Here is a 10917-nt window from a genome sequence, read left to right as displayed (position 1 = left end):
ATCAATCAGTCAATCAATCAGTCAATCAATCAATTAATGGAAAAAGGTAAATTCAAATAATTTTTAAAATGCCAAATTATCGGAACCATGTCAACAATGTGTGGTTCTGGGTTATAAAGTTCATGAGCCAGGGGCCGATTTTTGATGTCTTCGGCTCAACAAGCTTATTGGATATTTTATATACCATTTTCCATGTTCGAATGACCCAAAAGTATGAAATGACGGGCCAAATTTAATTCTAAATTTATTTATTTAAGTAAATTTTAGCAAGTTGAATTTTGAATGTCTGAAAAAAGTTGAATGTAACAATCGGAAGATTTGAAGGAATCAGATTCAGCTCGTTGAGCCGATGAAAAAATGGTTATGGGCCTTTTTATACTCAAAAAAAGTTTATTTTAGTCTCCTTTTGCTGACATCGGCACTTTTTCAAATTATTTTTTAGAGAGATTTGAAAGTAACTACAGTAGCCCTGATACAGAACTACCAAAAAATGGTATGGTTTGTTATGTTATATACAGTCTGTTCCTCTAAAGGATCCTGCATTGTAACACGCATGCGTAATTTGTCGTTCTTTTAGACCACATGTAGTTAATTCCCGTGATAAACGAAAGGGAATGAATCGCTAGGAGTGATACAGGCACTTTCGGTCGGGGTTGTGGACGGCAAAATATGTCGTTTTTTATGAAATTTGTCGTTCTTTTTGTCTATTTTTAGAAATGCAGGATTCTTTAGATAAACCCGCTCATATTTCGATGTCTAAATTTTGAGATATTCAGGTTCAAAGTTTTAAATATATAAAATATAATCTATAAAAACTTCTGAATAAGCAAAAAAGTTCTGTATTCCATTCACTTCGAGTCCTGATTAGTTATACCGAGCTTTATAGAGAAAATCAAACAAATACCAAACCATTCCATAAGACCATTTGTACACCCAGTCCTTACTTTAGCCAAATAGAGAGGTAATGAAGGCAGGCCCTTGGGCAAGGTTTATGATAACAGGATCCTTTTTGGACATTCGCATTAATTTTGGATAGTAAAAATAACAGACACATCCAATACAATTTAAAAGTTTTATTCACAATATTGACAAAATATAAATATATAATAATAAAAAAAGATTATTTACAAATAAAAGAACAAAACGAAAGAAATGTAAGAACAGGGATATTTTACACGTGGAGTTTTGGGTAAACTTTCTAGAAGGTTTTAGTTGATGGCTTAAAATCATCGAAAAATAGAAAAAAAAACGAAAAACACTGTCGATTCTTTACGTATATATTAAAAATAAATGCTCTCGTGGGTTTGTTCGCTTAATAATTTCGCTTTTTGAAAATTTAGATCTTAATCCTGGTTAACTTGGATCAATCCGCCCTCAGAATGTTCAACAAGTATTTCAAAATAATCACTAAAAATTCAAAAAACAAGTATTTCAAAATAATCACTAAAAAATCAAAAAACACCCTTTCGATATAAATCGTAGCTTTTGTACATTTCTGTTTCGGAAACTTCTATGGACTGAGGACACCCTCAAGCAGCCCTTTTTACATCTCAACAAGACTAGTCCCTCAAGCTATAGAATATATTTTGTGGTGTATCTAGCACTTTATGCCAATATATTGTGTGGTGTTTCTAACACTTTATTTACGCTTTGAAATAACGCACTCATATCAAAGTTCAAGAATATTTTTTTGGAATCGATTAAAATGTGTGGTATACTTTTTAAAAAAGATTTTAAAAGAATTTTTTCTAGAATAGTTGCTGATGATTTGAAATTTTATCACTTTTAAAAATAAGAGGAAATAAATTTTGATTTCAAACTTTTAAATGATAATTTTAATCAAGTTGGAACGATTCCGCCCTAAGAACGCTCAACAACAAAAACCAAAAATAATCACTTATTTTTTTATTTTTACCTTGGATTGAGCGATATGGAAATGAAAATAAAAGCATTAATTTCTACAGTGGTTTGATATTGTTTCTGAATTCTTAAAAAAAAAATACTGTCGGCTTTAGCATTTTTGAAAATTTAGATCTTAATTCTGGTTAACTTGGAGCAATTCCCTTCAGAACTCTCAACAAGTAATTCAAAAATATTTACTAAAAAATCAAAAATAAGCACCCTTTGGATATAATTCTTTAAATTTGAAACTTTGGACTTCAAACGCCCTCACAAGCAGCCCATTTTCTCATTTCATCAAGACTTGTAGTCCTTAGGCTTTAGATTCATTCTTACAAAGTACATTTACCATTTTAAAGTTCGTTAGAAAAATTCGGATTTTTATAAAAACAAAATATGAATAAAAAATGGTGTTTTTAAATGAGAGAAAAAATTTAGTTGATCAATTTTGACATTACCGTTTTGGTTGGTGTTTGATTTCCTTAAAATTTGAATTTAGATTCGATTACAGATGATAAACCTTCTAGGAAGAATACCCGGGGTTTAAAAGCAAAAGAAACTTAACAAAAGAAAGGTATGAAAAATAATGAAAATAATAATAATAATATCTTTTTTTAGCTTTACAAAGTTTTGAATTTTTTCGATAGTTTCCTTCATTTAAATTTTTTTTTGAATTTTTTAATGTTTTTTTATACAAGGGGGGAAGGGAGTGATCGAAGTCTCTATTGAGACTTCATATTTCTGCTTTGGGTAAGAGGCTGTCAATCTTCTTACCCTTCTCTAAGGATTTTTCCATGGCAATCAAATTGTTGACACCATTGATGACTTGTTGAACCAGTTCAACTTCAGAATGTCCAAGACGATCCAAGTTTGAAATGTCAAAGGTACCACCAACAGCAGCAGTGTCGACACCTCCTGTTCCACGTTTTTGTAAACGATATGCATGAAGAATGTTATCGAAACGTTTGTCTTGAGACAGCTTTGGTAATTTCACGTGAACACCTGAAGGACCAAATAAATGTTTTTAGTTATCTTTACTTTCTTGGGTGTTTCAAAAAAGCGAAAGAATTATTGACAGAAAAGGATTACTTGGTTTTGTGAAGGAGGTCAAAATCAAATATTATTTATGGAGTAGATGAAGATTTGGCCATACTTACCAGCTCTTAGGCCAGTTCCAAGGTTGGATGGACAAGTCAAGATATATCCAAGACGTTCAGACCACATAAATCCATGACCATGCTCCTCAATATGTTTCTCAACTTCTTTCAATCCACGGCAGAATCGTTCAAAGACTTTCTTCATATCTCCACCCTTCTCCATAGAGATGACACGAGTGTGATCTTCCTCGTTGATCCAGATAAGGAAATTTTTGTTTTTGTTATGCCAGATACCACGTGCATCAGGCCAGTCACGTGCCATTCCAGCACAGGTCAACAATGGAGAAACTGGTTTATCAAACAAGAAATGATCATCGATCAATTGTTGCTGCTCATCGTCGGTCATTCCAGATAACGGATAATAAGTACCAGACAGATCACCTTGTAACGAGTTCAAGGCGGATGTAACAATGTGTTCAACACTGCGACGTTCAGCACGAGTACAGTGTGGTGGTAAAGAATGTCCCTTGATGGAACGCCCTGTTCGCACGCGTGAACTCAAGACATATTTCTCATCAAATTTGCCACCTTTAAACAGTTAATAAAGAAAGTTAACTCAATTTCTATGTTACATTTGGTTTTTAGTCCAGTTACTATACACCTAGGGCTAATGATGCTTCTAGCAACCAATTTTCGGACTGCTTTAGGTTAGGTTAGTTAATCATAAATTCTATAATCAACAAGATTTAGCAGCAATTTAGTTCTATGCTTGGTTACCCAGCTGAATGATTCAAATTTTTAGCTCTTAAAGAATCAACAACAATTTAGTACTAGTAATTTTAGTTTGTCCGAGTCCGTAGGAGTACGATATCGGAGAGTACAATTAACGTTTAATATTGTATTCTTCAAAACCCTTCTCGGTCAATCCAATTCGTGTAATTATTCTAAGTTGACGATTATAAAAAAATTTTTTGAGAAATCTTATATAAGAACCTTTAATTTTGGAGGCGTCAAGATCAGTCTTATGGCGATCATTTGGTCCGAAACCATTATGTCTGTCTCGGATGATGGGGTCCATCAATTCTTTGAAGACTTCATAAGATTCTTCATCACCGGCAACAACACCGACCGTTGAAATGAACGGATGTCCGGGATTGTCGACGCCTGTTTGGATTGCCATATCAAGTGTATAACCTGATGGTGTTTGCTAAAGATTAAAATAAGTTTTCAGAACACACCTTTCATAGAAAGTATCCAAATATCTAAGTATTGTTAGTATATGAAGGCAGAAAGTTTTTCCTAGAATACAGAACGTGTTCAACTATAAAACAGCTATAAATCTAGAGAAACAACCAGTGCTGTATAGATTTCCTAGAAAATAGTTAAAGATTAAAATGTGACCTCGCACACTGCTACTGAGAATAACCAGGGCGAGGATTACGAAAATATATCTGTTGAGTTTTATAGAACGATAGACTTATAAGTGTATGCGCATTCTCAGTTGATATCAGCCCGTGGTCATACTTACTATAAGAAAAAAAACATTCAGTATAAGCTTACCAAATCACGAAGCTTCGTATACATTTGCGGTGTCAACACTTTACTCAAGCAGTTATTATGTTTGGATAAATCAGGATAATCCATACACGGCATGAATTGTCTGTAGGCTTTTTTCACCTGAGACTTGCAATCATTAGCAGCTTCAGGGAATCCAATAGCACCGGCGGCCAAACCCAATGCGGCGGCACCAACGCCAGCAGCCATATTCAATGGTTTTGTAAGTGCTCGTAACATAGCAGCCATTATTGATTGATGAATGTGTCTATGATATTAAAAAATGAAAGTTGGCTTTGGTGTGCGAGTTCAAGCGAGAGTTAATCGGGTGACGAATAAGGTCAAAAGTAAAGTCAAAGTTTGTCGAAAGTTGGTCAGAAAGAGGAATGTGGTGAAAGTTGGTCAGATAGAGTCAAAAGCTGGCGAAAGTTTGTCGAAAGAGTCAGAAATTAGTGAAAGTTGGCCAAAAGAGTCGAAAGTTGGCGAAAATTGGTCAGATAGAGTCAAAAGGTGGTCAGAAAGAGTCAAAAGTTGGTCAGAAAGAGTCGAAAATTGCCGAAAATTGGTCAAAAGAGTCGCAAGTTGGCGAAAATTGGTGAAAGTTGGCCAAAAGAGTCGAACGTTGGCGAAAATTAGTCAGATAGAGTCAAAAATTGGTCAGAAAGAGTCAAAAGTTGCTGAAAGTTTGTCAGAAAGAGTCGAAAATTGGTGAAAGTTGGTCAAAAGAGTCGAAAGTTGGCGAAAATTGGTCAGATAGAGTCAAAAGTTGGCGAAAGTTTGTCGAAAGAGTCAGAAATTGGTGAAAGTTGGCTAAAAAGAGTCGAAAGTTGGCGAAAATTGGTCAGAAAGAGTTCGAAAATTGGTGAAAGTTGGTCAAAAGAGTCGATGGTGAAAGTTGGTCCAAAGAATCGAAAGTTGGCGAAAATTGGTCAGATAGAGTCAAAAATTAGTCAGAAAGAGTCAAAAGTTGCTGAAAGTTGGTCAGAAAGAGTCGAAAATAGGTGAAAGTTGGTCAAAAGAGTCGAAAGTTGGCGAAAATTGGTCAGATAGAGTCAAAAGTTGGCGAAAGTTTGTTAAAAGGGTAAACAAATTGGCAAAAGTTGGTTAGAAAGAGTCGAAAGTTGGCGAAAATTGGTCAGAAAGAGTCGAAAATTGGTGAAACTTGGTCAAAAGAGTCGAAAGTTGGTGAATGTTGGTTCAAAGAATCGAAAGTTGGTGAAAGTTGACCAGAAAGAAGCAAAAGCTGGCGAAAGTTGGTCAAAAGTGTAAAAAAAATGGTGAAAGTTGGCTAAAATTGGTCAGAAAGAGTCAAAAATTGGCGAAGGTTGGTCAGAAAGAGTCAAAAGTTGGTGAAAGTTGGTCAAAAGAGAGTTGAAAGTTTGTCGAAAGTGTCAGAAATTGGTGAAAGTTGGCTAAAAAGAGTCGAAAGTTGGCGAAAATTGGTGAAAGTTGGTCAAAAGAGTCGAAAGTTGGTAAATGTTGGTTCAAAGAATCGAAAGTTGGCGAAAAATGGTCAAAAAGAGTCAAAAGTTGGTGAAAGTTAGTGAAAGTTGGTTAAAAGGGTAAACAAATTGGCAAAAGTTGGTTAGAAAGAGTCAAAAATTGGTGAAGGTTAGTCAAAGGAGTCAAAAGTTGGTAAAAGTTGGTCAGAAAGAAGTATTAGTTGGCGAAAGTTGGTCAGAAAGAGTCAAAAGTTGGTGAAAGTTGACCAGAAAGAAGCAAAAGTTGGCGAAAGTTGGTCAAAAGTGTAAAAAAATTGGTGAAAGTTGGCTAAAATTGGTCAGAAAGAGTCAAAAGTTGGTGAAAGTTGGTCAAAAGAGAGTTGAAAGTTGGCGAAAGTTGGAAGTTGGCGAAAGTTGGAAGTTGGCGAAAGTTGGTCAGAAAGAGTCAAAAGTTGGTGAAAGTTCGTCAGAAAGAGGCAAAAGTTGGCGAAAGTTGGTCAAAAGGGTCATAAATTGGTTAAAGTCGGCGAAAGTTGGTCAGAAGAGTCGAAAATTGGTCAGTAGAAGATTTCAACTAGATGGTAAAGCCGGAAATGGTTCAATAAATTTCAAAGCCGAAGATAGAAGTAATACAATATAAAAATATTGAACGAACAATACTTACAGAAATCGGTAAGTTCTTTGAAACAGTTCAGCAAAAAAGCGGATAAAACTTCCGTGCAGATTCTTTCAGGTAAATGTGCAAAGAATGAAAGCTTTGATTTTTTTCTGACGTCAAATATATTTTTCTAGGTGTTTCAAAACTTATTCCCATGGAAACTAATAATTTATTCGCTTTTCATTTCTTGCAAAATTTCATTGCATAAATTTCATCCTTTACAAAATTTTATTGCATAAATTTAAAACCATAAAATGTACACAAAATGGCTTCATTTTGATGTCAAATTTTAACGATGGTACCTAAACTAAAAAAACTTGAAAAGAGTATTAGGAAGGGCAGCGCGCTCATTAAAATTCTTTATAGTGATTGGTGATTGTTAGAGCGCGGTACCCTATTTCAAAAATTAAAACACCAGTTTTCAAAACAAATACCCCTGAATCAAAAAAACTGCCTTATAACAAGTTTCAAAGGAATAAACGTTCTGTCTATGGTCAAATTTGGGGTTAGTAAAAATACACAATTCTATAATAGGGTAATTCGATGGATGGTACGCAGCAGCCAGAATTTTGCGTTTTAATATCCTTTCGAATATGTGATACGTAAGTAAAAAATAGAGCTTGTGTATGGCGTTCTGAAGGACCGGGCCTGGTAAACGTCGTCCAGGAATGATCGATGATCTTAACAACGGAATGAGCTTATACCACTTTTTAGCAGCTCAGATAGTGAATTTTATGTTTTTTTGCTTCAACCCTCCTTGTCTTAAGATATTTCAAATTTTGAGAAGAACACATTGAAAAGCATCGCGGATCTCATTTGTTTTTATTTTGAGGCAAACTCCGCTTTTCCCTTCTTGGAATTTTCTTGTAAAAGTCAATTTTACGCTCAATTTTATTTAGAAAACACAAATATGTGTTGCTAACTTTCTTGCCTTAACCCCATTGTGAACCCATGTGAGTGGCGAGGCGCACTTTTCAACCGGTTTCCTAATTTGACCGAGAAGCTGCAGTATTGAAAATCAATCAAACATTTTTCAGTGATGACCTTTGTGATTTTTTGCACATCAATAAATAATGTTAAAAAAATATTACAAATTGTTACAATATTAAAAAAGAGATTGTACAAAAACACTTGAGGTAATGGGAATTTTGAAGCAGTTGAAAATCAGATTAGTAAGAAAGAATGAGAGAATAATAGAGCAGCCTAAGAGTGAGAGAGTGAGTGGAAATTTTCAGTTTTACATTTCAGTTAAAAGTAACTTAGTGTTTTGGTGGGGATTCTGGTTCGGTCTTGTATTTTCCTTGGTACAAACAGGCGTTCCATTTCTCGTTGAATTGTAATCCTTTTGGGCAAGCGATACATCCGACAGTTTGTCCGTGGAAGCAAGCGACGTATTGGTGGGGGTTGTGATCGTCTTCAATGTTTCCGCTGAAGTGTGGTCCACGGGCTGGACATTTATCTGGACATTCGAAGGTAGTTGCTGGTTCCCATGGTTGTGTGGTGACACATTCGTCTTTTCGGTTGTACAAACATTGGTTGCATGGTTCGCTGAATTCCAAGGACAATGGCCAGCAGGCTTGACAGTAAGCTAATCCGTTGGAGCATTGGAGGAAGTAGTGTGGGTTGTATCGGCTGTAGTAGTAGTATTCGTAGTTTCCGTCAGCTCTTCCTTTGCAGAGGGAGTCTGGGCATGGGACAGCTGGTGGTGTGGTACCAGTTTGGGTTCCAACCTCAAGGGCGGCGGCAACTGAAAATAAAATGCAAAATCAATTAAGATTAAGAAATTTTGTAAACGAGTATTCTTTTCAGAATAAAAACTGTAATTTAAACCAATAGAGAAAACCTTAAAATGAAAACCTTATTAAACATGGTGGCCACGCTCCTGGAAATTCCTGGAATATCCTGGAATTAAAGTTTTCTCCTGGAAAGTCCTTGAAACTCCTGGGATTTCTTGTAATTTTTCAAAATGTCCTGGAATGTCCTGGATATTCTAAATTCTTTGAATATATTTTTTTTTCAATCGACTTTTTCGTTTCGCATTCTAAAATTGGAAAAATCTTGACTATGTACGTTATAATCTATTTGTTTTTCTTTTTAGCAATTATATCTTGACTGCTATCTGATTTATAATCATTTGTTTTTCTTTTTATAAAAATTTATAAAAATCTTGACTATTGCTAATAATTGGTTGGTACTGGTGCAAAGCTACTTGTTCAGGCATACAAGAAAACGCGTAACCACAAAGTGGTCTAGTTCACACATTTATAAAGGAGCAATTTTGTGTTTTGTCAAATCTCGCACACCACTTTATGAGAAATGTCCCTTAAAGTACATGATTGTCCGATCCTCTGGTTGCTTAAATCCAAATACATTGGCAATAAGTGATAAACACGAAACAGCCAAGAATCGATTTGGAAAAATTGTCGAAAAACTCACAGATCAAAAGCAGATAACCGTTAAATTATCAGATGATGCGAAAGATCAATTCGCTAAATTTCTTTGTGGAGCTATCCCACAGAATCGGGAAAAATTTGCCAAATTTTCAAAATTTGATCAACGCCTTGACACATTTTTGTGGCCTTACATATCAGAATATCCCGCGCTTCGGGAAATTTGTATCATCATCTTTTATCTTAGCCATGGGCAATCAGCCATCGAACGAGGGTTTAAAGCCAACAAAGAGTTCATAGTAGAAAACCAGTCAGAAGAATCTTTGAAGTCGTTACGTGTAGCACATGATCAAATGCTGGCTAAGGATGTAGAGGCAAAAAGTATCAAAATCACACGAGATATGATCAGGTCTGTAAAAGCCTCGAGGCAGCGTTACACCTCTGATTTGGAGAAAAAATCTAAAGTCAAATCAAAAAGTGACATACAACTTAAACGTAAATTGGTAACCGAAGAAATTAATCAGATCGCGAAAAAAAAGAGACATTTGCAGTCCAGTATTGACGAGTTGTTGAAAGATGCCACGGTATATGGCCCTACAAGCTCAGGATAACAAATGTTTCAAAACTCTGGAAAGGTCAAACGATCTCAGAAAAGCAGCCGCATTGAAGAAAGCAGAAATTAACAAGTTTACTAAAATGGAAGAAACCCTAATCCTTCGTAGGGATTCAATTGTTTGAGTTGATATATGATAATCTAAGTTTTTTAAAGTTGATCCAAACTTACTATGTTCGAAAAGTATTTTTGATTTGATTTCTTTTGATATTTTGTATTTTCTTTCGTTAGTTATACTATATATGTTTGTTTATTTTTTATACTTTCGTCATGAAGTTGACAGCATTTACCTTTTTTTGTATTCTGTAGAGTATTTTTCTAAAAATAGCATTAGCTTTGCGTTGCTGTTTTTCTATCTAAAGGATTTGAAAAAATCTGTGTGGTAAAAGGCTAGCCTAGCTCTATAGGTCAATGCGTTTTGATAAAAATCATATGTTATAATGTGGTATTTTATGTTGTTAGTTATTTTAGGAAAACCTCTTTATTACGTAGTTGCATTCATTGATATTTTCCTTGCTGAGATAGTAATATTTATTTTATCCTTTTTTTTTTCTGTTTAAATCCTGAAAATTCCTGGAATTGATGATCTAAAGTCCTGGAAAGTCGAATTGTCCTTGAAGTCCTGAAAGTCCTGGATTTGAAAAATTATTTGGTCCACCCTGTTAATGAAAGAAAATTAAGTTCCCTTACAGCCAAGAAAGCAGCTAATGATGGTCTTCATTTTCAATTTTTCAATTGTCTAGATTTTTGGATCTGATGGTAACTTCAGAATATGTTACCCCTTATATACCTATCATCTTATCCAAGATTACCATTCTAATTACAATCTGTTTTATGACTTTTATTGTTTTCTTTATTAGCCTCATTTAAGAATTAGACATTTTCTTATATAACTCATTATCTAATCGATGTAACTTCCTATCGTTTCATCTGATTTCCTCCAAATGCCACAAGAATAAATTTGTGTAATTTTACATGAAATTCCTGTTTATGGCTTTGCAATTATTCTTGTAACCTCAAATTAAGGGTAATTTCCACAAGCTATTTCTAAAGATGTGACAGGTTTCATTTGTAATTATTTTGTGGTTTAAAGGTGGCATGGCAACAACTTGTATTTTCTTTTTCAGCAAATCGAATCAGCAAGTTCCTTTGTTCATAAAGTTACATGAGAGGCATGAGAGACCCTGTGGGCCCATCCCAAACTGGAACAAAAAAAGCTGAAATGAAAATAATATCGTCCTGGTAGAAAATACCAATTGTGATA

The 10917-nt window shown here is 34.7% G+C and overlaps 1 protein-coding gene across 1 annotated transcript; it reads right to left on the bottom strand.

Annotated features, from left to right (window-relative positions):
- Positions 1 to 2583: 2583 nt before the first annotated feature.
- On the bottom strand, positions 2584 to 6718 carry LOC136820652 (creatine kinase M-type-like). The gene is made up of 5 exons (XM_067076847.1): positions 6657 to 6718; positions 4557 to 4818; positions 3990 to 4203; positions 3057 to 3584; positions 2584 to 2901 (listed from the first exon to the last, which is right to left on the bottom strand). Exons 2-5 carry the CDS (start codon positions 4797 to 4799, stop codon positions 2633 to 2635), a joined length of 1254 nt encoding a protein of 417 aa, XP_066932948.1. The 5' UTR covers positions 4800 to 4818; positions 6657 to 6718; the 3' UTR covers positions 2584 to 2632.
- Positions 6719 to 10917: the final 4199 nt, after the last annotated feature.

The sequence above is a fragment of the Clytia hemisphaerica genome, unplaced genomic scaffold, assembly GCF_902728285.1.
Source record: "Clytia hemisphaerica strain Z4C2 unplaced genomic scaffold, Clytia hemisphaerica genome assembly, whole genome shotgun sequence".
Lineage (NCBI taxonomy): Eukaryota > Metazoa > Cnidaria > Hydrozoa > Leptothecata > Clytiidae > Clytia > Clytia hemisphaerica.
This window is presented reverse-complemented; position numbering and strand designations above follow the sequence as displayed.

Coding starts and splice junctions, on each gene's coding strand:
- LOC136820652 (XM_067076847.1), bottom strand. CDS start 4,799: ATGGCTGCTATGTTACGAGCACTTACAAAACCATTGAATATGGCTGCT. Junction 4,204..4,556: donor ATACGAAGCTTCGTGATTTG/GTAAGCTTATAC, acceptor TTTAATCTTTAG/CAAACACCATCAGGTTATAC. Junction 2,902..3,056: donor TGGAACTGGCCTAAGAGCTG/GTAAGTATGGCC, acceptor TTGGTCCTTCAG/GTGTTCACGTGAAATTACCA.